Source organism: Ranitomeya variabilis, chromosome 8 (assembly GCF_051348905.1).
Source record: "Ranitomeya variabilis isolate aRanVar5 chromosome 8, aRanVar5.hap1, whole genome shotgun sequence".
Lineage (NCBI taxonomy): Eukaryota > Metazoa > Chordata > Amphibia > Anura > Dendrobatidae > Ranitomeya > Ranitomeya variabilis.
In genome coordinates, this window is record NC_135239.1 from 174478206 (window position 1) to 174505149 (window position 26944).

Below are 26944 nucleotides of genomic sequence, written 5' to 3' on the forward strand. Positions count from 1 at the left end.
AACCCGGAGGAAACCCAGGCAAACACGGAGAGAACATACAAACTCCTTGCAGATGTTATATGAATGTGAATTTCCTCGTCAGTGTAATCTACAAGGGTTTTAGAAAGTTTTGTGTCTTCATCTTGCATTACAGAATGTGAATCCGGCAGAAGTCCGGCTCCTTATTTTAGAAAACATTCTCCTTTATCCGGCATCTGATATCTATTTGCTTGTTGGTTCCTCTATAAAATACAAAGTACAGAAAATCAAACAGGGAAAAATCACAGGTAAGCTTCTCCGATCCAGGACACTGAAATAATTGTCTGTCAGCAGGATTTCACACACCCCAAACTATTTATCTGCACATGTGGCTCTTTCAAAGACAAGTCCGGAAATACCTTTGCATGGCCAGTCCATTCTGCTATCAGCGTTTGCATTATTGAGGCTGTAGATCTGAAGCCTCTGTCACTCCAGCTCTATTCCTTGCCCAACATTGCCGCCTCCTGCTGTTAACACGTCCAGCTCTGACAGCTGCATTAAAAGCGCGCCGGCCTGAGGTCACATCATTCTATGCTCTCATCCCTGCCACGGGACGTCATTGCTGACGCTTTGCTTTGGCAACCAGGAGTCTGATGAAGACCTCCATGCCTTCCATCACAGAGCTCCATTGAAATCCAGGCTGTAGCTGGGCTTCAAAGGAGGCCATGCTCCTTTTGTTACAGGTTATATATGCTAGATTCCTTGATAGGGCGTTGATCCAGGGAACTAGTCTGATTGCCGTATGTGGAGCCGGGAAGGATTTTTTTTCCCCAATGTGGAGCTTACTCTTTGCCACATGGTTTTTTTTTGCCTTCCTCTGGATCAACATGTTAGGGCATGTTAGGTTAGGCTATGGGTTGAACTAGATGGACTTAAAGTCTTCCTTCAACCTTAATAACTGTTACTATGATTTTTCCTACATACTGCAATCCTGTGTTTTTTTTTGTTTTTTTTTGCTCTTGATTACACCTTCATATCTGTAAGCATTGTAAAGGCCTTTTCAATTCTGTTTTTCTCTCCAGATTTAGCCATGCCGTCTGATCAATACACTTTCCAGCTCCAGAACCACGTCCCGTCTCACGGGGGCTACAAGGACAGACCTGTAGCCAGGCTGGACCAGGGGACGTCTACTGTGACTGCGTTACAAAAGGGCCAAACCAGCATAGTGCTGCTTCATAAAAATATCCTTGTGCGATGGCTTCCTGCGATTTCCACATTTCAGATGTTTTCGTAGCTCGCCCCATATTATAACTTGTGTCCCCAGGTGGGGGGGCGGTTGGCAAAGTCCCCGAGGGAGAGGGGTGGGCTCGGCAATGTCCCCGGGGCTCACCAAAAGAGACAGTATTGTACTGTGTGAGCTACACATGGCGTGTACGGTGTCCGTGTCCAGGAGTGGGAGCATGCAGTCAGAGCGAACACAAACAGCTCTTTAAGTGTTTGTACCAGTGGCCGATTATCATGGCAGGCTGCCACCAGCCGCACAAACAGATCCTGCCGCCTTTATAGTTTCAGATATTTATGCTGCACATAGTTTAGTGTTAGAAACTATTTACAGTGCAGAAAGGTAAACCTAAAATTGTGGGGGAGTTTTTGATTGTTGGTAATGAGGAACAAAATTAAGTTTACTGCTTTTTTTTTTTTTTTTGTTACAGACCAGTAATACATTTCCTGTTAAAATTGTTACATTTAATCACATTTGGGCAAGTAGTAGAAAGAAATTGGAGCAGCAAGTGCGCAAAACTTAATGGCCTCTCCATTTATTTACTGAGCTTGACTGTCGACAGTCCCATGGAGAATGAATGGAGCAATGGTCGAGCACACGCACTGCCGCTCCGTTGTAATGGGGATCGAAGTTCTGCCGATCTGTCCAGATCCTACCATTCAGGAACTCGTCAACTATTCCGTGGTTAAGTGATAATGTTTTTTCACTTGACATTTTTTTTAAGGCAGTTGTTTGTTCTGGACTGCTCTGCTTACTTCTCAGATAGCTTGTCTACCAAAAGATGATCTAGTTTAAAGTGATTTCTGTTTCTTAAGAGATCTGTCAGCAGGATTGTCATGTAATCTGAGAGCAGAATGATGTAGGGGCAGAGATGCTGATTCCAGCAATATGTCACTTACTGGGCTGCTTGCTGTAGTTTTCATAGAATCCCTGTTTTCTCTGCTGTAGATCTATCAGAGCTCAAATGCTGAGCTGTGTATAACCCCGCCCACACCACTGATTGGCAACTTCCTGTGCGCACTGTGCAGAAACTACCAATCAGAGGTGGAGGCGGAGTTACACAGATTAGCCTGACTTTCTGGTACCTGAGACCTAGTCCTGCAGTTATAATCTCCTGCTGATAAAATACTGATTGTATGGAAACTACAGCACACAGCCCAATAAGTGACACATCCCTGAAATCAGGGTTTCTTGCTCTAAATATTTACATTCGCTTGCCATCATTTCTACCTTTTAATTCTATTTTACTTAATGATCTTGTACATATTCGTATGCAAGGTGCTTCCCGGCTGCCAAATGGTACCATCTATGTGGTTGAACCTGGATATTTAGGTAACTATATTTGTCTTCTGTATCATGATGATTGCAATTGTCAGTGCACATCACTAATTTGAGAGCAGGGTGGTCACTATCGTGCTTTCAGTCCTATTTAAGGTCGGGAATGGCACATGTAATTTTTCTGGTTTTAACATTGCGTTGATGCATTGTCATTTCTGATGACGATTGCGATCTCTAAAAAGGAATCTTAAGCACTGCAGGAGCTAATATTTCTGCCTTCCTGCTGACCGGGGCGTGGCGAGTTCCTGTTCAATTGATAGTTTGAACCAGCAGCACGGTTGAGTTGCCGGTCCATACTGTCCGCTCTTGGATGGTGCCAACATGGGCAACTTCAGAGGAGTGCAGTGGTTCCGAAGCTGGCCGGATACAGCTATCTGCCTAGGAGACTGTCCACCAATGGGGGACTATAAAGGTGGCCAGTAACTTGGGCAACGAGTGGTAAACAATAGAATTAAAGCTCCCTAATTTCTTGAGAATGGAGTGAAATTCTAATTACTATTTTTTTTTAAGTTGCTTTTTGCAAATGCCTTACAATTTGAACCATTAATGATGCTGAGAAATGTATCTTTAACCTATCAATATAGTTTTGGATTAAGAGAGAGAACCCAAATACCTGGAGGCTGCTCACACAAATGCTGGGGAACCTACAAACTCAGTGCAAATGTTGGGTCTTACCAGTTTCTAGCTCGGGCTCTGTCCTGTGATATATTGTTTTACTCTGTCGCCTCATTGGGGGACACAGGACCATGGGTGTTATGCTGCTGTCCACTAGGAGGCGACACTATGCATACTCTGAAAAAGATTAACTGTGGCTCCTCCTGTGCAGTATACACCCCTGGACGGCATCAGCCTTCTGCAGTTTTTGCTTAGTGTCGCATAGGAGGCACACCTAAAAGATTTTTACTCCGTTTTTTTCCGACGGGATTACAGATGAAGAAAAGAGGGTCTCCTGTGAGACTCCCGACATGGCTCCTTCCTCGGCCCCCTATTATGGGGTGCCCGGTTGAAGTCGAGATGGCTATTCCCCATGTTGCTCCTTCCCCAGTCCCTCGGGTGCTGGTTCGAAGTCGAGACCCCCCCCCTCCTTCCCCAATTCCTTTTGGTTTCTGGGTTGAGGTCGAGGCGAGGATAAAGGCCCTTGAAGGTGACAACAGCACCCTCCCTATCCCCCTCTGGGGGTATTAGGTTGAGACACCTCAGGTAGGGCCTGTACAGGCAGCATTCTACAGCTCCCAGCAATGGGCCAGCACACTGCGCCTGCATCCAGGGACCCCAGCCCAGCTGCGGGCTCCTGTTGGGGCCGGGGGGAGTGCAGGCAGGCATAGCACATAAACACACGGCTCCCTGCGCCCCTGTCTCTGCGGGAGCACCAGCTCTATACTGCCTCAGGGAGACCCCTACCGGGCTCCCCCTTCCGCTTATAGCCCCACCGCCATCCTGCCTTTAAATCCGGAGGGGTCCGGTTCAAATCCGACCCCCTCCCGGACTTTCGCGCCGGCCTGGAGCCCTTCTGGGCCTCAGGCATCTAATTTAGGCCCCGGCTTCGGCCTAGCTGAAGCCACCGCCTCCTCTCCGCCCCCTGGATGACAAATATGACTCTACAGTGTCATAGAGGGGGCGGATCGAGACAGAAAGGGCGCATTTTTACACAGCCTTGCCGCCTTTTCCCAGCTCTCCGCCCCCTTCTCCTCCTTTCCTCTCTGTCTCAGCAGCCATTTTTGGCTGCAGATTAACCCTGCATCTCCCGGTCTGCAGGACCAGGACCAGGCAGCCAGTCTCCGGGGGGCACAGGACTGTGGATCTTCGGTGCTGGACCTAGGGGCACACTGGTGGGGTAAGATCACAGCTGGGTTTTTTACTCAGCTGTGAATCCATATTACCTATAAGGCTCCCCTATAGGTTTCTCTACCCCTGTAAGGTCCTCTGCTGGCAGCACTTCTGCGCTCTGTGCACTATGCCGGGCTCAAGGTCCAAGAGAACCAGGCAGAACTGCTATTATGCATTCTGCACAGCCTGCGGGACCGCTCTCCCCAGTAGTAGCACGTACCCGCATTGTCAGAACTGTATACAAACTAATGTGTCAGAGCCTCAAGAAGCCCCTGCCAATGCCTCGGAGTCTAATGCCACGCCGGAATGGGCTACTCAGATATTGCAATCTATGACGCAGTCTATAGATAACCTAACCTCCACATTGCTTCAGGCTCTGCAGGGTCATGCCCCGGCTATGACCGTTACCCAGCAAAGGGAGAGCTTGACTCAGGAACAAGATGACCCTGGCACATCCACGTCTAGGTCAGGACGCAAGCGGACCCATAGATCAAGTCCATCTGCGTCATCCCATAGCACACGGTCATCCCCTCTAGGGAGAGACACCGTAGCTCCAGGTCATCTAGACCGTCCCATTCCAGGGACAGACAATGCAGATCTCTGCAATCCCCGACCAGAGAGGGCCTCCTCCCCAGCCCACTCAGCAGGGGACGCCTCAGTGATACACAGGATTGGGAAAGCATCTGCGACTCTGACTCAGACAGAGAAACGGAGGGGTCCCTGATCCCAATCCCTCCTAGCAATACAGCGCTAGTTGAGGACATAATTTCATTCATCCATCGAGTGCTGGACATTTCTTATCCGCCACCAGAGGCCCCAGAACATAAGATTTCCTTTGAAGGACCTCTGAAGCCGCCTAAGGTTTTCTCTAACCACCCAGAGTTTAAGGCGATCCTTAAAAAGCAGCTCTCACAGCCTGAGAAAAAATTCGCTAATCGCAAATATCTGGAGGCGAGGTACCCCTTCCCACAGAAGGACACCCAAGGAATGGACAAATCCACCTGAAGTGGACCCCCCCAGTCTCTAGGCTAGCAGCACAGACCCTCCTTTCACTGCCAGATAGCTCAACCCTCAGGGACGCAGCAGACCGGCAGGTAGAACGCATGGCTCGTTCAATTTTCGAGGCAGCAGGGGCATCCCTGGCTCCCGCGTTCGCCTCAGTTTGGGCTGCCAAGGCCATTCTGGCCTGGGCAAAGAATTTACAAGCTCTCCAAGCATCCGCTCCTGAGCTGACGGACCAAGCGCTTCAAATAGTTGTAGCAGACGTAGCAGACTACATGCTCCATGCAGCTCTGGATTCAGCAAGGGGAGTAGCGGGGATAGCATCAAACGCCATCACGATTCGGCGTATCCTCTGGCTGCTGGAATGGAAAGCGGACGCAGCCTCAAAGAAGTCCCTCACGCACCTCCCCTACCTCAGTGGGAGACTTTTCGGTGAACAGTTGGACACTGATATCCAACGCCACCGGGGGTAAGAGTACTTCTCTTCCCCAACTGAAACCTAAACGCACTTACAAGAAGCATAACCAAACTCAATTCCGATCCTTTCGGAATTCCTCCGGCTGGTCCGTCTCGCGTCCAGCACAGAATCGTAACTGTTCCCCACGCAGGGACAACTCACGATCGACGCAAAGGTCGGACAAGACCTGGCAGTCAAAAGCAGGCCAGCCTAAGCCCAGAGGAGGAAAATCTCAGACCTTCTCCTCATCATGACTCACAGACTCCGGAAGACACCACACCAGTAGGCGGCCGACTTTTGCTCTTTCATCAAGTCTGGCTGCCTATTACAGAAGACAGGTGGGTCAGGGAACTAGTGTCTTCCGGATACAAAATAGACTTCACCTCCAACCCACCGGACCGATTCTTCCTCTCTGTCCCCCCCAAACCGCCAGCCAAGGCTCGTGCCTACCACCAAGCGTTCTCCTCGCTTTTTCAAGCAGGAGTCATAGTACCGGTACCCACGACCGACCGCTTCCGAGGGTTCTACTCCAATCTGTTCGTAGTTCCCAAGAAAGGAGGCAGCGTACGGCCCATACTAGACCTAAAACAGCTCAACAAATATGTACGGGTCCGTCATTTCCGCATGGAGTCCCTTCAGTCCATCATTGCGTCCATGGAGAAGGGAGAATATCTCGCCTCCATAGACATACAAGACGCATACCTGCATATACCCATTGCACCTGCCCATCAGAGGTTTCTCAGGTTCGCAATAGGCCAGAACCACTACCAATTCGTGGCTCTCCCTTTCGGACTCGCCACGGCTCCCAGAGTGTTCACCAAGGTCATGGCAGCCACCATGGACGTCCTGCACTCCAGAGGCATAGTAGTCGTTCCATACCTGGACGATCTACTCATCAAGGCTCCCACCTTCAAGGACTGCGAGCTCAGCGTCTCAATCACAACCGATACTCTCAGTCGCATGGGCTGGTTAATCCACCTACAAAAGTCATCACCAACTCCGAGTCAGTCCCTGACCTTCCTGGGAATGTTATTCAACACCTCCAGGGGTCTAGTGCTCCTTCCCAAGGACAAGGCACTGGCTCTCCGCCTAGCAGTTCGCACCCTCCTCCGCAAACCCCCTCGATCTCTCCGGTTTGCCATGAGAGTCCTCGGCAAGATGGCAGCAGCAATAGAAGCTGTCCCATTTGCCCAGTTTCACCTCAGACCTCTCCAACTAGCCATTCTCAAGTCCTGGGACAGGAATCCCTTTTCTCTCGACATGGAGTTCCAGCTAACGTCGTCAACCAGGAGGTCCCTGCACTGGTGGCTCAAGCCAACTTCGCTAGCAAAGCGGAAATCCTTTCTCACAGGTCAATGGAAGGTTCTGACCACCGACGCGAGCCTGACGTGTTGGGGTGCGGTGCACCTACACCACAGGGCAAGTGGTCCCCAGTGGAAGCGACCATGCCCATCAACATCCTGGAAATTCGTGCCATCCTTCTGGCATTGAGGGCCTTCCATCACTTACTGGCAGCCTCTCACATCAGAATACAGTCGGACAATGCCACGGATATGTGAATCACCAAGGGGGGACCCGCAGTACCCAGGCTATGCGAGAAGTGTCACACATCCTCCGCTGGGCGGAGGACACGGGGTCGGTTCTTTCGGCGGTCCACATTCCAGGTGTGGACAACTGGGAAGCAGACTTCCTCAGCCGACAAGGAATAGACTCGGGAGAGTGGTCTCTCCATCCCGAAATTTTTCAACAGATCTGTCTCCGCTGGGGGACCCCGGATGTGGACCTAATGGCATCCCACTTCAATGCCAAGGTCTCCAACTTCATGGCCAGAACACACGATCCGCAGTCGCTCGGAGCAGACGCTCTGGTTCAGGACTGGACCCAGTTGCAGCTTCTGTATATTTTTCCACCTCTCCCCCTGATAGTTCCAACCATCCTAATTGCACCGGACTGGCCCAGACGCACATGGTACGCCGACATCGTACAACTCACAGCAGACGCCCCCTGGCGTCTCCCCGACCGCCACGATCTTCTATCACAAGGTCCGTTCTACCACCAGAACTCAGGGGCTCTCAATTTGACGGCATGGCCCTTGAGACCTGGGTTCTAACCCAGGCAGGGCTCTCGACGGACGTCATTGGAACCATGATCAGAGCACGGAAACCAGCCTCTGCCAAGATTTATTACCGTACCTGGAAAGCTTTCTTTACCTGGTGCGAATCTCGTGGCCAGATCCCACTCCCTTATTCCCTACCCAAAGTACTTGGTTTTCTCCAATAGGGTCTGGAGGCCAGGCTGTCATTGGGCTCGCTTAAGAGCCAGGTGTCAGCCCTCTCAGTGCTTTTTCAAAGGCGCATTGCTACCAAGCCGCAAGTAAGGACTTTCCTTCAGGGGGTTTCCCCGATTGGTTCCCCCCTACAGACGACCACTAGAAACGTGGGACCTCAACCTGGTCCTGACAGCATTGCAGGAACCACCCTTCGAACCCCTTAAGGAGGTCCCGCTCTGCCTTCTTTCCCAGAAGGTGGTTTTCCTGGTGGCAATCACCTCGCTACGCAGGGTGTCTGAACTGACAGCACTCTCCTGCAGACGGCCCTTCTTGGCTTTTCACCAGGACAAGGTAGTTCTTCGTACGGTCCCATCCTTCCTTCTGAAGGTTGTGTCCGACTTCCACCTCAATGAGGAAATTTCACTACCATCCCTTTGTCCGGTTCCGGTTCATAGAGTGGAGAAGGCTCTGCATACGCTTGACCTTGTCAGGGCATTGCGTATATACGTGTCTAGGACTGCGTCCTTCCGGAGGTCTGATTCTCTTTTCCTCCTTCCGGAAGGCGGCCACAAGGGTCTGCCAGCTTCCAAAGCTACCCTTGCCAGGTGGATCAAATCCACCATACAAGAGGCCTACCGCCTTAAGAATTCTCCTCTTCCAGCCGGTATTACGGCATACTCTACACGGGCGATAGGGGCCTCCTGGGCCATTCGGCACCAGGCTTCGGCACAACAAGTGTGTAAGGCGGCCACTTGGACTAGCTTACACACGTTTACTAAACACTACAGGGTTCATACCCAGTCCTCAGCGGACGCGAGCCTGGGTAGATGTGTCCTGCAGTCGGCGGTGCCCTAAGTATAGGGGCCTGTCTGCACAATATTTGTCCATTGCTTCCCACCCAGGGACTGCTTTAGGACGTCCCATGGTCCTGTGTCCCCCAATGAGGCGTAGGAGAAATGGGGATTTTTGTGTACTCACCGTAAAATCTCTTTCTCTTAGCCTCTAATTGGGAGACACAGCTCCCACCCTGTTGCCCTTTCCGGGCCGTTGTAACTGTCGAGTTCTCATATTGTTTTCTTGAGCTCGTACATAGTTGCCTTCTTACAGGCATAATTATGTTATTCATGTTACGTTCCTCCTACTGCTTTTGCACAAAACTGGAGAAGGCTGATGCCGTCCAGGGGTGTATACTGCACAGGAGGAGCCACAGTTAATCTTTTTCAGATTATGCATAGTGTCGCCTCCTAGTGGACAGCAGCATAACACCCATGGTCCTGTGTCCCCCAATTAGAGGCTAAGAGAAAGATTTTACGGTGAGTACACAAAAATCTCCTTTTTTGTTTTTACATTTTTCTTTCGTTATACAGGTTTTACAGTCTACCCTGGTGACCGGTGGGTTCTCGAAACTGGAAGATATTATGAAATAACCATTGATGTATATGACAAGTCTAGTAACAAGGTCCACTTGTCAGATGTAAGAATCTTCATTATTTACTGCCTTATTTCCCTTCCCTCCTATAAGTTATCTTAAAGGAGTATTAATGTATGAAGACGTTATCGCCTATCCACGGGATACATGATAACTTCTAGATCCGTGAGGATCCGACCTCTGAGACCACCAACTGTTCCTCTGTTTTAATGGAGTACTGTGCATGCTTGACTGACACTTTCTTCTCTATGGGACTGCCGGAGACAGCTAATCAAAAGCTTATCATTGATCCTGAGGATAGGTGATAACTTTTTCTTACCGGAATACCCCCTTTAAGCCCTTTAATTTGACTATGTATGTTGGAGGTCGCTATATCAGTTGAGTTGCTTTGGCGCAAAAAATACATAAATTTGCAAATGTGAACATTCGTGTCCAGAGGCGATGACTGATCAGACACTGTGATAACTGTACTATGGCTCCCATGGAAATGACCCAGTTGAGAGGACGTTTCTTGCTTTAACTATTGATTTATTTTAATGTTTGATTTTTAGAATATCCGAATTGAAGCGAAGATACCTAAAGAATATTTTGATGTCCTGGAATCATCCCTGAATGGTTCGTACCATCGTGTGAAGGCCTTGAAGAGCGGTCAGACAGTGATTGATGCGGCTCTGACTTGCATGGTTGATGAGGTACGTGGTGCTTATTGATTGATTTTCTTCTCCTATTTCAAATCAAAGGGGTAAAAAAGAAAAAAGAATCCATACATGTATAAAGCAACGCTGTGTACAATGCAATATGTACAGAATACCTAAAAGTATCTTCTGTTTTAGGATGGGGGTGTTCATGTGTTGCCAAATCCAGTGCGGAATCAGCAGGAGGTGGAGATCTACACACCAATTACTCTGTCACCCAAAATCCTGACTTTCCCCTGGCAGCCGAGACCTGGAGCCTATCAGTATATAATTCAGGTATTCACTATTTTTTTTGTAATGGCTAGATGTCTCCAGGCCATTCGGGTATCTATTGCACAGATGACTACACACGTGGCCAGCGCGTTCTTCTAGCCATGTTTTCTATTTTGCCTTTATTATATCGAGGATGTGTGTCGTGTTTAGTTGATTTTATATGAAAAAATACATTAGTCTTTAATCCTTTATCCATAACTGATGATTTTTTTTTTTCATTTCAAGGTACAAGGTGGAAGTGGTAACTTCTCTTGGTCCTCATCTAATAATGCCGTGGCCACTGTTACCGTCAAAGGTCTTATGACAACGGGAGACGACATAGGTGTCAGTGTTATATGGGCTCGAGATGTTCAGAATCCTCTACATTATGGAGAAATGAAGGTAAAGGGGAAAAAAATAATGGGTCTAATTCTACACTTCCATAACCTCTGTTCTGTCATCTACTTGCTGGTTTAATTTGAATATCGTAGCTCGGTCCGCAATGTGAAGAAATCTAGTGCTTCTGGTTTTAGAAGCCATGGACCAGGCTCATGGATGGCGGCATGATGGTGCGCTCGTGGATTGGCCGCAATGTGATGCGCTCGTGGATTGGCCGCACGATGGTGCGCTCGTGGATTGGCCGCAATGTGGTGTGCTTGTGGATTGGCCACACAATGGTGTGCTTGTGGATGGGCGGCACGATGGTGCCCTCTTGGATTGGCCGCACGATGGTGCACTCATGGATTGGCAGCGCAATGGTGCTCGTTGATTGGTGGCGCAATGGTACGCTTGTGGATTGATGGTGCGCTTGTGGATTGATGGTGCGCTCGTAGATTGGCGGCACCATGGTGCTTTCTAGCAAAAGAGGGGATGGCACTTCAAGGTTGTGATATGTAGAGTGGGTTCCCAGAATTCTCCGTGGCCCCAATCTCACAGTGAAAGTGGGTGATCACAAGATCTTGCTCTTTACACAAACTGATTGCTGCCCTGTACTTTACTAAGCTCATGCTACCCTTTGGTAAAGTACACCTCAGTGCATGGAGGGAGTTATGGAGGGCTGTGGGGTTCCGCTCTGCATGACTGGATTGCATAATTCGGAAGTTTGGGCTAGACTTTTGGGTTCTTTTGTGGGGGAGGGGAGGGGTGATATTCGTTACTTATCTGCATTTTTGACAACACCTTTAGTAAAATCACAAATTGCCAGACTTTAAAACTAGCATTGCCTCCTCTGCTGGGTGGACAAGACTAGAGCATTCTGGTCTGTATGGAAAATTGCTCATGTGTGCTAACATTTTGGCTTTCATTAATCAGTGTGTTGGTCGCGAGTAGTCAGTGGGGCAGATGGACAACACATTGACCTAAAACGCGTTCATCTGCACTTTCCCTTATTTTGCCGTACGCGTGGCATGACAAGTAGCTTGCCAGGTTTATGGAAAAAGTGACCAGTATCGTTATGCAGCTGTATTATTAACATTGCAGACAGTCCTGTTGGTGAATTTGGAGCAAGAAGAGATGTGACATACAAAGGGTTTTGAAAGAAAAGAAATCTTCACAAGATTGCAGTGGGATCGCACTTTATTAGATCACTGATTGGAGCTACATTCACATGGTTTATAATCCAATAACCACAAATTCAAGCAATCCAGCACACAATGGAGTATAAAATCCTATTCTATTTCCACACATTAAGACCTTTCCAGCCAGGATCCTTCACGGCCAAACTACGTGTATCGGATGGCTCCTTCCTGAAGGTTAGACTTCATGTGTGGAAATCTACTAGAAGGATGATCTACTGGACACTCCATTGTGTGCTGGATCGCATGCGTTCCTTGATGCCGGTCGTCCGTGCACAGAACTTGCTGATAAATGGTTCATCTTTTTATATTGTCTTGTTTTTCTATATGATTTTAAGATGGTCCATATTCTTCTAGGGGTCTCTTCCCATGGACCGTCCGGCAGCACTAAACGGCTTCTGATCGGTAAATGTTTACCTATTAGCAGTTTAATTCGGTGCCCGGTGAACGAGCGGACCAGTAATAGTTTTGTGAACAGTGGCGGCCTAAGCTCTGTTTACACGTGCTGCCGAGACATGATAATTTGTGCAGCACATAAGATCATTTCGCCTGATGAACGAGCGTTTTGCTCTCAGGAATGCTCATCCATGATAATCTTTGTGTAAGTGCACCGTAGGACATGGCTGTATGGAAGAGGAGGTCTTCCTTTGTCACTGTTATCTGTATTTTATGATTCTACTCATGGATAGATTTCTTTATGACTCGGTAATTCCTAACCTATTGTAATGTAGGTTTTCGTCATTGAACCCACTGGCATGGAGTTCATCCCTTGTCGGGTTGAGGCCAGACTGGGGAAGCATCTTGAGCTGCCTCTCAGGATATTTGGCCTCTTAAGTGGCGACAACGAAGTGGTGACACTGAGCGACTGCTCGCACTTTGACTTGGTTGTAGAAATGGAGACATCCGGGATATTTAAGATACTGCCAGGTGAGTAAATGTGGGAAAGTTTTCTATACGAGTGTAGCATTGGAAATCTGTTCATAACCGACTGCGGAGGCTCCTGTAAAAATGGAAGCCATTATTTTACTGCCAGTGTGTTTTTGATTTTTTAAAGTGGTGTTTCCTTACATTTATGGCTTATCAACCAGACATGTCATAAACTCCTGATAGATGTGATTCCCAGCTCCGGGATCTTCTCCTATTAATAGTTTTATATTTTTAGTATACTATTAATCTGCGAGATAGAAGAACCACTTTAATGTGAGATTTAAGAACTGACCTTTTATCTTGCTACTCAGGTTAAAGGGGTTGTCCACTACTCGGACAACCCCTTCTCAATTCCTGTGTTTCCTCCTTGTAAAATCATAATGCCTATACTGGCCTCCAGTTGCGTTCCATCGGTGTAAGTGCTGGCTCTCCCGGGGCTTGTGTGACATTATAAATATAAGAAAACTGACTGAACAGCAATATAGTCTGAACTGGTGCATAACCAGAAAAGTCATATAGCAAATAGATCAATGGCTGCACTCAAAATTTACTGTGCTAAGGCAAGGAAATGTGCAATACATGAAATGTTAATAGCATAATGGCTTGTGAAATTTATGAAAAAACACATGAGATTCTTAGCACAAGATTTGGCCAAAAGTTGTGAGCCCATCCACCAAACGTCAAGGTAATCTCAAAAAGGATGGGTACCTGAGCTGACTGCCTAGTGTGAACACTTACCTATGGCTAATAACATGGTAAAGCCTGTATTTATAGGAAGGTCAGAACCAACTGTGTTTGGATGTAATTAAAATCACAGCATGGTGAAGGGCGGGGGGCGTTCAAGTCAGAATAAATAGTACATAGTAAATATAGGAAAACTGACTGAACAGCAATATAGTCTGAACTGGTGCATAACCAAAAAAGTCTTACATAGCAAATAGATAATGGCTGCACTCAATTTTCTTGTGCTAAGGCAAGGAAATGTGCGATACATGAAATGTGAATGGCATACTGGCTTGTGAAATTTATGAAAAAACACATGAGATTCTTAGAACAAGATTTGGCCAAAAGTTGTGAGCCCATCCACCAAACGTCAAGGTAATCTCAACTGTGTCTGGATGTAATTAAAATCACAGCCCTTCACCATGCTGTGATTTTATTTACATCCAGACACAGTTGGTTCTGAGCTTCCTATAAAAGCAGGCTTTACCATGTTATTAGCCATAGGTAAGTGTTCACACTAGGCAGTCAGCTCAGGTACCTGTTGTGAACTCTGTTTTCGGGCTCCCTCTTGTGGTCACTGGTGGTATGGTGTGACTTTTTTGCTTTGGGCTCCCCCTGGTGGCTTTGTTTGTTATCCTGCTGGTCTCTGGCTATCAGCTGGTTCGTTATCCTCTGGGAGGTTCCTATATAGCTCTGTTTTACTTCCACTTGTGGCCGGCTGTCGATGTAATCAGTGCTACTCAGATTCCTTCTGACTACCTTGCTCCCAGTCCATCCAGGATAAGCTAAGTTTTGTTTGCTCATTTTTTGATCAGCAGTGTTTATCATGTTTTCTGTTCCAGCTTGCTAAAATGTAATTCCCTCGCTTGCTGGTTGCTCTAGTGGGCTGAGTTTCTCCCCACACACCGTTAGTTGGTGTGTGGGTTCTTGAAATCTCAGGATGGATATTTTGTAAGGGTTTTTTATTGATCGCATAGACCCCTGCTCTATTTTCTGCTTTCTAGTACTAGTGGGCCTCTTTTGCTGAATCTGATTTCATCCCTATGTATGTGCCTTCTTCTTACTTCACCGTTAATATTTGTTGGGGGCTTCTATATCTTTGGGGATTATTTCTCTGGAGGCAAGCGAGGTCTTTCTTTCTCTTTAGGGGTAGCTAGTTCCTCAGGCTGGCTCGAGACGTCTAAGAATTTTTTAGGCACGTTCACCGGCTACCTCTAGTTGTTTTGGATAGGTTCAGATTTGCGATCAGTCCAGTTACCATCTCCCTAGAGCTCGTCCTTAGTTTAATCACTTGCTGATCTATTTGTGATCCTCCGCCACTAGGGATCACAACAGGTACCCATCCGTTTTGAGATTACCTTGACGTTTGGTGGATGGGCTCACAACTTTTGGCCAAATCTTGTGCTAAGAATCTCATGTGTTTTTTCATAAATTTCCCATGCCATTATGCTATTCACATTTCATGTATTGCACATTTCCTTGCCTTAGCACAGTAAATTTTGAGTGCAGCCATTGATCTATTTGTTGTGTGACATTATGTCACGCGATCCCTGCTGCCAATTAGCGTCCGCTTCAGTCTCCTCTCCTGCGAACAAATCACATACATCTAGAGGAAGTGAAAGAGCAGCCGCAGCTCTGATCTCCTCCAGATATATTTGATTTGTCCAAAGGCTGGGAGAGTGAAATTAGTGGTGATCCCTGTGGCCGATGTCACACACGATCTAGGAGCGCCAGTACTAATGCCACCAAAGGGGAGTATAGGTGTAGGGGTTGGCGGAGTAGTGTGCAATCCCTTTAATGCTTATCATATACAAATGTGATACAACTCTCTCCTTATTTTCCAATTTTTTACAGGAAGACTAAAGCCTGGTATTGACTATTGTAGCGGTATTACAGTCCGTGCTGAAACACCCGGATACACAACCGTATATGTCAGCTACACACATGGCCATGTACATCTAAAGACTAAAATCATTGTGGCTGCCTACCCACCCCTGAAGGTAACTCCAATGTGTATTCATTAGGACACCCTTTTTGTGGAGTACAGAAAGACCAGTTCACCTGATCTTGTCTTTTAGGACCTATTGTGGTCATTAATAATCTTGGGGAAAATGAATGCGTATGTGTGTAAACAAATAGTTTTTTCTCTTCTTATAGACTATTGATCCGCCATCGGTAGCACTGGTTACATTGGGTTCCTCTAAAGACATGCTCTTTGAAGGTGGGCCAAAGCCTTGGGTTCTTGAACCTCTGAAATTCTTCAGGAATTTATCTGCAGAAGATGAAGACAGCACTGGTTTGTTCCTTCTTGACACCCCATTAACTCGTAACCATTTCCAGCATTGGATCAGAACTGTTTGCCGAGACCTTGGGGAACAGGTAAGGTTGAGTGTCTACTTGGCTGTTTCTGAAGTTTGAGCATACACGTCCATGGTTTTATGGTATCTATGTGACGTACATCTGGCTACATATGTATCTGGCGGACAACTGCTCCATATGCAACTGTAGAGTTGTAAAACTCGCCCATAGGATACCATTCTTTGTATGGGCGATGTATGCAACTCTGTGGTACATCATGCTCCATACACATTCGTGCTCCTGTCGGCCAAGAATTAATGCGTCTCCCAAGGAACGAACGGCGTCAGCACTGTCAATTTCCTGGCAGTATTTTATTTCCATAGTAAAAATAGTCTAAGCGTTGTAATTCAGCATGCCCAATACTTCTATTAGAAGGAAAAGGAGTCCCTAGGCACAATAGATGGTCAGACGGTTCTGCAGACCTTAACCTAATCTGTACCTGCACCTTTTAGACCGACGCATTTCGAGGCATAACTTGGACTTTTCTTTTTCGGTAGATAATTTCACTGTCCATTGGAAATCAGCCGACAGAGACCAACCCGTTTCCAGCAGTGGAGGGTGTTAACGTGAAGCTTGCCTGTTCTCCCCCATCACGATTTACTATGAATCCGGTGTATAAACATTCTCATATGGACCTCATATGTCCCCTGATGCAGCAAGAGAAGCAAGTGGTACGTGATCTTTCTTCCTGCATTATATGCCGAATAATGAATTGACGAGATTCGTGCAAAATTTAGTATCTGGTGCCGAGTGTTTCTACTTCATAGGTAGCACATGCATTGGTAAAAATTGTATGGTTTTTAATTGTTTTTGTTTAGTGCTTGTTGCCTAGATTACCTCTGCAGTCTACCAGAACTGGCTGGTCTCAAACGCATGGAACATACACTTTAAAGTTTTAATTTAGAGTGCTGGATCCAGCCAGCTGAAGTGTTCCAATGCTGCTGTGGCAAAGCTGCGTCCTCTAGCAGCGTAGGATGATCTGCGGATGATCTGCGTTACTGCACAATAGTATAATACATCCAAATCCAGACAGGAGATGATAGCGGTTTTCTTTATTCAGTTGACGCATTTCGAAGTGCTACAGACTTCATCAGGACAAAAAAAAACATGGTACTGTAGTACTTCGAAACGTTCCGCCTGATTAAAGAAAACCACTATTACAACTTGTCTGGATTTGGATCTACTATACTGTTGATCATCCACAGATCCTCCTTATCTGTATCTCCTCTATCTGATGACCTGTTGAACTTGCAGCAACTTGATCTGTATGTCATGAAAATGTTGTGTATACACAACTAAACCAGGTTAGCATAACCTTTTTTTAAACAGCTCTCCCAGATAAGACCCTATTGCGCTGTTTTTCCTCCTAGTTCTCTAAATTTCCGCTAGAAGCGCGGGAGAGCACACTTCCGGGCTAGTAACAAACCATGTTGCTGGTCCAAACTGAAAAGCAGGAGGCAGAGGAGCACCATGCTCCTGAGCAAACATCACATAACCTCTTTAAAGGGGTATTCACATCTCCAACATCCTGTCCCAATATATAGAAGGTGTAATAATAGCGAATGCCTCCTGTGAAGAACATTGGAGATCTAATTTGTCAATCATTTGTATCCTATTTGACTTGGGATTATAAAACCCCCTTCCCATGTGCAGCTGTAACAGGACACCTACCTCAACAGGGGGTCAAGCCTCAAAAGGCTGTTAGTGACAGATCTCGCACCTTGAGCCAGCTAAGCTCCAAACAAAAGGCTTGCTTGCAAAATGAATACCATGCAGTCTAACCGCTTTGTTGAGTCAGCTATGAGTTCATAAGGAGAATATGGATTTATCATACGTCCTGGTTACACACTGGTTACATTTTTCAAGATCTCTGGACCGGACCGAACACCTTCCAGAGTCTCGATTTTGTTTTAGCACCACACAATGGGAAGATGCGTGAAATGGCTTGAAGTAGCCAGGTAGCAAAGCTGTGTTTGGTCTCAGCGTATAGCAGGGGCCAGGCTGGATCCGATGGCACCAAAACCGCTTTCCTAAGACCATCCATTAAGGAGTTATGACCCATCTTAGGTTTTGGAGTTTTTAGCTGCCAAAGGCAAGGGGAGGTGGTTTAGGTTCATCCCAGAGGACAGGAGGGAGTGGTCCCAAAGGGGATAAAGGCTAGTGTAAGGCCTTGTGGCACCTCAGTCTGTTATGCTTGCAGTTCACTTGGAAAATGGGGGGCCATGTCGAGTAACGTGTTGTGAAGGATCGAGGAACCAGCTGCTAGCCTATGCCCCCTGCGGCCCATCGCACATGGTCTAACATCAAACCGGTAATTGACATGATCCGTCTGCTTATATCTTTTGGCCTACCACTATTTTATTTGCATATCTGACCATTGTATATGTATAACCATTGTGTATATAGTGTATTGTTTAGTGTGCCCTTAAGACGATTAAATATATAATTTTAACCTTGCGCTGCTCTTTTATCCCAATCCAAGTATCCACACGTCTGTTTCTTGGCTTAGCTTTCCATGCTACCGAGGCTGGTTTCTGGCCCGACATAATCCCGTTAACGGACCGGGTTTATATCTAACGAGGAACTCGTGGCAGTCTGGTGCTATTGAAAGTGGCCTCTCAGCCAGTCAAGGTTGTGGGCAAGTGTGGTGACATGTCAGTGACTGCGTTGGCCACATCCTCTCCCTGGGCCTGTTTGGACAAGGAGGTGTTTGTATAAAACTGTATCAAGCTGACTTTGCATGTCCCCGGGGGGTGAGGAACGACATGATGGTGAAAGTGGGAGACCGCATTGCTTAATGAGGCTGTCAGGCGGAGTGGCGAGGTGCGCGTTCATCACACCTCCAAATAGAAATGTAGTGTAGTTTTTAAGATTCGCTTTGTTGCTTAACCCTTGTTTAGCAATTGCAGTAACTTGGGTATCAATGGTTACAACCACTAACGAATAACTGTCACTATATGAGTGGTCGTAACCATGGATACCTAAGCTACTGCAATGTCTGCACATGGTGTATGCGACACGGCAAATGCCAAATATCTGAATAAATGTAGTCCTTATGTTGCAGAATAGATTTTTTTTTTTTGTCTGAAGCTATGAAAAAAGCATAAAGATAAAGCAGTAACTTGAATGAAGTCAGAATGTTTCTTCTCCAGCCAAAAGGTGTGTACCACACTTGGCACATATCCCACCACCAAGTGTTGATCTTAAAGAACACAGATGTGTGTTATTATCTCTATAGAACTTACATTTATTGGCATTTACACAGAAGGCTTGAAAAACCGGGTGAGCTGTAGTCGTAAAGTACGTCTGTAAGATATGATCTGTGAACCGTTTCACCTGAGGGTTGATGCTTTGGAACTATCCCTATAAAGTTCTTCCCAGGTAAATAAAATGTAGATGGAGTTCCTAGTGTTCACCTTACAGTACCTCCACGTGACCCACAAGTAACTTCAGTTCCCACACACGTCGTCTAAAGATATTCTTATCCATTCCTTTTTTGTGTTTTTAGTAAAAAACTAAGAAATGTGCCACACACCTGTTGGTATAAGTGCAATGTGTAGGTGCACATTCACACTTTGGCCATGAACATAAAACCTAGGGGGAAATCAATGAGAAAATACTCTACAGTAAGTAAGCATCAAGTAAATAGTAGTACATGTAAATAACATGGGGACTTGGTTGACATTTTCAACAAAAAAGCATGAAAGCCATCACACCGCGACAAGGTGACCCAATCAGGATGGTCCTATTCCTAGTATTTTACCTCCCTATATCCCAGCAGACCTCAATAGACAATGATACAGCAGGACCCAGGTTCTTTCTGTAGAAAGCTATACAGACACAGATGCACAGCCCCAAAAAGGTGGATCTGGTCTATATAGCTATTCACGAACAGGTGCAAAACAGTCAGACCTGGGTCCTTCTCTGCCTCCATCTATAGAGGTCTGCTGTCGCATAGTGAGGTGAGATAGTAAAGTTATGGTCACCTTGATGTGGTGGGATAGCTTTTATGCTTTTTTTTTTTTTTTTTAAATCAAAATAATGTCAACTAAGAACCCTATTAGTTACATGTACTGTTACGATTTACTTACTGTATGGTATTTTCTGATTGTTTTTTTAATCTTAACTTTTTTCTTTTGTCTCAGAGAAATTAATCTTTGAAATATTATGCAAATGAGTCTCAAGTGCAGAGGGGTTGGACACTGTGACTCTCCTGCCCTATTTCCCACCCTCTGCCTGCCACCAGTCAGTGTCTGACAGGCCCGTCTTCTTTGTGACCTGCCTTCCCTAGCGAGATCTCTTGCCTAGTGCAGTCATTGCCTGGGGCAGCACATGTGCAGACTGATTATCTGGCTCTCGAAACATCATCAGGACCTCACTGCGGATGCGCCACCACCAGGCGATGACTGCGCTAGGCTAGACACCCAGATAGGGAAACCGGGTCACTGAGACACAAGTGACATGTCATTATTTTTTTTGAGTGCACAGTCCCAAGTTTCCTTCAGGATCCTCTTGGAAGAAGTGACGTGCATGTTCCCTTGTCTATTGGGCAGTTTTTATATCTTCCTAAGGGGGGAGAACCTAAAAAAAAAGCCTAAGCTTCATACAAACAACAAAATTACGGTAATTGCAAGAATTAGGCTGTGTTCATGGGGTAGCAATAAGGATAAATAGTGATATGAATTAAATGTTCGATTTTACCATTCTGTCTCAAAGAATGGGGAACATGCAATCAAACAAATACACAAAAATGCTCAATAAAAAACAGTTGTCATTAAAAAAGGTTTTGTCTCACCCCTTTGTTGTCCAGGGTGAGCCGTCCATCATCTTAGGAGAAAAGGGTGGTAAATATTTCTAAACAAGCCTGTCGTGCCCCGTCTGTCTCCCATCCTAGCAAGGACAGTCCCCAGGTGTGGTGCTGTCCTTACTAGTGTTCCTTTGTACCTCTCCGCCGCATTTCAGGGGAGTTTCAAGAAATCTTGGGGGTTATTTCAAGTGTTCAAGGTTAGAACCACCATGAAATTCTGGGGACAAAGGTCCTAGAGGGAAACCCAAATTGAGGGAAACCCTCCCTTTCTTGCAAAAGTGCTGCACACTTAACAGAATACTGACTAAGGTCATATTCTGTATTCGTATCAGCTGCAAAAATGCAACGTGTGAACATAGCGTGAGAGGTTTTTAAGCCAATTGTGGAGAGAATCCACTCAATAAAAAATAGCTTTGATACAGTTACCGTATAAAGAGCAAGGAATTAAACCTATATACTAAACTGATCTTCTGTTAAAGGACCAGGGAATTATGATATGCACGATATATATATCTCTACACACACACATAAACATAAAAAAAAAATTCAAACCAAGCCCAGCACCGATGGAAAACCGAAGCCAAAAATTATGTCTTCCGTTCTTAATGGATCCCCATATACTTCAGTTCTTGAGTCTGATCCACAAATATAATCTGCTGAGTCTCACAGATCAGATGTGTGTATGGATCACTGAAGCACTATAGGTCCACTTCAAATGGATTTGTGAATGCAGCCTAGATCAATTTTTGTATTCATAGGGTGTGGTCCTCAGAATGACGCTCATAAGAGTCTGGGCCAGCCCCGCGCACCATTGTGTAAGATAAGACTAGATTTTACATACAAGGATGATCAGGCCAATTAGTTACCAAAAGGAAAAGGTCGCCTGATTCTGGATTACAGTGGCATTTACACACAGTAAAACAATTCCATAGTTATGACAAGTGACCGCTTCTTCTTTAACTTCTTTCCAGCCCGGGATGTTTTCGTTCTTGATGATCAGATTAATATTTCAAATATTGGATTGCTGTATTAAAAACAGGAATTTTTATTTTTGCTGCTTCTATTTTTTTGTTCAACAGAGGTCTTTTTAATTTAACTTTAGTTGTAGATACCGTTTTTTATTTTGCCTATCTTCTTTTTTATATTTTATATAGCTTTTCCCCTAAAAAAAAATAAATAAATAAATAATTACGCCAACAATTTATTTTTCCTGTGAGTCCCAACTTTGGCTGACATAGTGGTCATTTGATTGAGATATGTGATGGGTATAAAACCAAACTTTTTTGAGTAAAGTCGGCATGTCTAATTCCCTTAACCTTCTGGCTATTACAGAAACCTGGACCCAGCATTCAGACACCACCGCTGCTGCCGCTCTCTCGTTTGGTGGGCTGAAATTTTCGCATACCACCAGACCTGAAAACAGACAGGGGGGGGGGGGGGGCGTTGGTTTGCTCCTTTCATCACAGTGTGCTTTCCAGGTCATCCCCCCCGGTTCCCTCACTTACACTTCCTTCCTTTGAAGTCCACACCGTCAGACTCTTTAAGCCCTTCTCCTTGCGGGTGGTGGTTGTTTACCGCCCTCCAGGCTCCTCCCGCCTGTTTGTAGACCACTTTGCCACCTGGCTTACTCACTTTCTATCCTGTGACATCCCCACCCTCATTATGGGAGACTTTAACATCCCCATCAGTGATCCCCTCTCCCAATCTGCCTCTCATCTTCTTTCTCTAACTTCTTCATTCGGCCTCTCACAGTTTACTAATTCTCCTACGCATGAGGACGGGAATACTCTGGACCTGGTTTTCTCCCGTCCCGGATCGCTGCACGACTTTACTAACTCCCCTCTCCCGCTTTCAGACCACAACCTTCTTTCCTTCTCTGTCAAGAATTGTCTCCTCACTCAGGACACCCCCACTTACTACACTTATCGGAATACACGTTCCATTAATACCCAGCAGCTTATGAACAATCTCCACACATCTTTAGCCCCCATCTCCTCCCTCTCCTGTCCAGAGTTAGTGGAGCGCCCCCACACCGCCGCAGGGCCTAGGGGTACCCGGAGCCGGACCTCTAGGTCTCAGTCCTGGGGTTGTCACGGTGGCTAGACCCGGTCCGTGGCCCTGTCTGTCAGTGGGGGACGTCCGGTGAAATAAGTGGTGTTGTAACGGTGCAGTTGTGGGGTGCAAGTCGCGATAAATAACAAGGACACCAGGTTGCAGTCTCTTTACCTCTTTACTGAAGATCTCTGAGTCCTCAATCCAGAATACGGCTCACCAGGCTGCGCAAGTCCGGCCGGTCCAATGGCACTTCCAGAGTTCTCTTCACAGGAGGAAATCTGTGCCTTCCCCCTAGCGCTATGTGTTGTAGTCCTTCCCTGCTGTGCTTACGGAAAGTACCCCACAACTGTTGTGTCTGTTTCTGATGTTCCCTCACAACTCGATTAGATGATGTTCTGCTAATCCTCCGTCCCTCCCTGAGGTTCGGGTAGGAACGGCACCCGTTTGACGGGTAGGCCTGGAGTTCTTCCGGGACCCTAGAGACGCCCCTCTCCCACAATTGCCTCCCAAGACTTCATAGGTGATTTGAGTTAGACAGCCCGCCTGAGACTGACTGTCCTGCCGCTGTTTGGAGTATTGCTTGAAGCTGAATGTTATTCTACTCCCTCGGCGTTCCGGCCACCGGTAGTGCGCCTCAGTAGGATGTTGCTTCGGTCTTACAGCACGACTCCTACTGGTATTTCTCCTTTACGTGATCCCGTTTCTCACTCAGCACAATCTATCTCTCTTCTAATCCTTTCTTGGGCACCGCCGCTACCCGGAGCAGGCACGGTCCCGTTACGTTCGTTCTCGTTGCCAAGCCTCTGTCAGGATCCCACCCCTGACAGAGACCCTACTGTATCTTCCCCTACAACACCCTCTGCCACAAGGTGTTGCTTGGTTCCAACCCAGTCAGCTTTCTGATCTAACTTCCTGCCTGACCCCCAGTTTACCCACTATGGTGGGGAGTGGCCTATTGAATAGCACCCTTAGCTCCCCCCGGAGGCCCGGCTGTGAAATGTATTGGTGTCTGTGATACCTGATCAGATGAACTCCTTCAGTGCCATCGGACGCACCATAGCTCCCCATAGCGGCGGAGCCACAGTACTGCAACGACCAGGACTCTGGGGCGCTGCATTAGCATTGTCACACTTCAATAATACACTGAAGAATGCCCTAGATGAAGCAGCACCTTCTACACGCAGAAAGACCCGACACAGACAACGGCAGCCCTGGCACACTATGCAAACACGCTTTCTTCAGCGTTGTTCAAGGTGTGCAGAGCGGCAGTGGAGAAAGTCTCTCTTAGCAGAAGACTTCATCCACTATAAGTTCATGCTCAAAACCTATAACTCTGCCCTTTATCTGGCCAAACAATCCTACTTCACCACCCTCATCACCTCACTATCCAACAACCCAAAACGACTTTTTGAAACCTTAAACTCCCTCCTGAAAGCTAAAGTACAGGCCCCCATCACCAATCTCAGTGGTGAGGATCTGGCCACTTATTTCCTAGAAAAAAATCAACCACATCCATCAGGATATCTCAGCCCAATCTCCTCAGTGCCTGGATCCTCTTCCCTGCCGCACCTCAAGCTCACTAGACATCTTTGAGCCTGTCTCAGAAGAAGAAGTTTCCAAGCTCCTCGCTTCTGCTCGGCCTACAACCTGCAACAGTGACCCCATTCCTTCACCTCTCCTGCAGTCTCTCTCACCAGTGGTCACCACTCACCTGACTAAAATATTTAACCTCTCTTTCTTCAGGAAACTTTCCCTCCTCATTTAAACATGCCATCATAACCCCTTTACTTAAAAAGCCATCCCTGGACCAGAACTGCACTGCTAACTACAGACCTGTCTCTAACCTCTCCTTCATCTCTAAACTCCTGGAACGCTTGGTCCACTCCCGTCTAATCTGCTATCTCTCAGATAACTCTCTTCTCGACCCCTTACAATCTGGTTTCCGCTCTTTAGGCCATGTGCACACGTTCAGGATTTTTAGCGGTTTTTTCGCGTTTTTTCGCTATAAAAACGTGATAACGCGAAAAAAACGCTAACATATGCCTCCTATTATTTACAGTGTATTCCGCATTTTTTGTGCAAATGTTGCGATTTTTTCCGCGAAAAAATCGCATCGCGGAAAAAAAAGCAACATGTTCATTAAAAATGCGGAATTGCGGGGGATTCCGCACACCTAGGAGTCCATTGATCTGCTTACTTCCCGCACGGGGCTGTGCACACCATGCGGGAAGTAATCAGATTATGTGCGGTTGGTACCCAGGGTGGAGGAGACGAGACTCTCCTCCACGGACTGGGCACCATATAATTGGTCAAAAATAAAAGAATTAAAATAAAAAATAGTCCTATACTCACCCTCGATGTCTTCCCGCCTCACCGCTGCATGCTGCCGCTTCGGTTCCTATAGCTGCTGTGCGGTAAAGGACCTGTGATGACGTCACTGTCTTGTGATTGGTCGTGAGCGGTCATGTGACCGTTCACGTGACCGCTCACATGACCGCGACGTCATGGAAGGTCCTGCGCGCACACACCAGCTGTAGGAAGAGGAACGGACGCCGCTGATGAGATGTCTGGGTGAGTATAACCATTTTTTTTATTATTTTTAAACATTCTATCTTTTACTATAGATGCTGCATAAGCTGCATCTATAGTAAAAAGTTGGTCACACTTGTCAAACAGTATGTTTGACAAGTGTGACCAACCTGTCAGTCAGTTTTCCAAGCGATGCTACAGATCGCTTGGAAAACTTTAGCATTCTGCAAGCTAATTACGCTTGCAGAATGCTAAAAAAAACCGCGAAAAAAACGGAAAAAAAACGCAAAAAAAAAAAATGCGGATTTCTTGCAGAAAATTTCCGGTTTTCTTCAGGAAATTTCTGCAAGAAATCCGGACGTGTGCACATACCCTTACACTCCACTGAAACTGCCCTCACTAAAGTCTCTAATGATCTAATAACAGCTAAATCCAAAGGTCATTGCTCTCTGCTGATTCTCCTGGACCTCTCTGCTGCATTTGACACTGTGGATCACCAGCTCCTTCTCACTATGCTCCGCTCCATAGGTCTCAAGGACACAGCCCTCTCCTGGTTCTCCTCCTACCTCTCTGACCACTCCTTCACTGTATCCTTTGCCAGCTCCTCTTCCTCTCCTCGTCCCCTTACTATCGGGGTTCCGCAGGGCTCAGTCCTAGGCCCCCTCCTCTTCTCTCTATACACGGCCCCTATTGGACAAACAATCAGCAGATTTGGGTTCCAGTATCATCTCTATGCTGATGACACCCAATTATACACTTCTTCCCCTGTCATCACCCCTACCCTAATACAAAATACCAAGGATTGTTTGTCTGCTGTCTCTAACATCATGTCTTCCCTCTATCTGAAACTAAATCTCTCCAAAACGGAACTTCTTGTGTTTCTCCCTTCTACTAACCTCACTCTTCCCAACATCGAAATTACTCTGGAGGGTTCAACCATAACTCCCAAGCAGCATGCCCGCTGTCTTGGGGTCATATTCGTCTCCGAACTTTCCTTTACTCCCTATATCAGATCATTCACTCGCTCTTGTCACCTACATCTTAAAAACATCTCCAGAATCCGACCTTTTCTCACCTTTGAAACTGCTAAGACTCTTACTGTCGCTCTTATTCATTCCCGTCTGGACTACTGCAACTCTCTTCTGATCGGTCTCCCTCTTACCAAACTTTCTCCTCTCCAATCCATCTTGAATGCGGCAGCCAGGGTCATATTTCTGTCCAACCGCTTCACCGATGCCTCCATCTTGTGCCAGTCATTACACTGGCTACCCATTCGCTACAGGGTCCAGTATAAACTCTTCTTTCTCACCCACAAAGCCCTCCACAGTTCTGCACCGCCTTATATCTCCTCTCTCATCTGTCTATCGCCTTACACGTGCCCTCCGTTCTATAAATGACCTAAGGCTAACATCCCCCATAATCCGAACCTCGTACCTCCATCTACAAGACTTCTCTCGTGCTG

General features: G+C 46.6%; 1 protein-coding gene across 1 annotated transcript in view; it reads left to right on the forward strand.

Moving 5' to 3' along the window:
• Positions 1-26944, forward strand: part of NUP210 (nucleoporin 210) — a 115814-nt gene that overhangs the window by 16041 nt on the left and 72829 nt on the right. Inside the window, exons 6-16 of the mRNA XM_077276978.1 lie at positions 134-266; positions 1041-1199; positions 2504-2572; positions 9501-9607; positions 10114-10254; positions 10396-10533; positions 10756-10911; positions 12815-13010; positions 15588-15733; positions 15891-16112; positions 16589-16762. Coding sequence (XP_077133093.1) covers positions 134-266; positions 1041-1199; positions 2504-2572; positions 9501-9607; positions 10114-10254; positions 10396-10533; positions 10756-10911; positions 12815-13010; positions 15588-15733; positions 15891-16112; positions 16589-16762 — 1641 coding nt within the window. The remainder of the gene's footprint in view (positions 1-133; positions 267-1040; positions 1200-2503; positions 2573-9500; positions 9608-10113; positions 10255-10395; positions 10534-10755; positions 10912-12814; positions 13011-15587; positions 15734-15890; positions 16113-16588; positions 16763-26944) is intronic.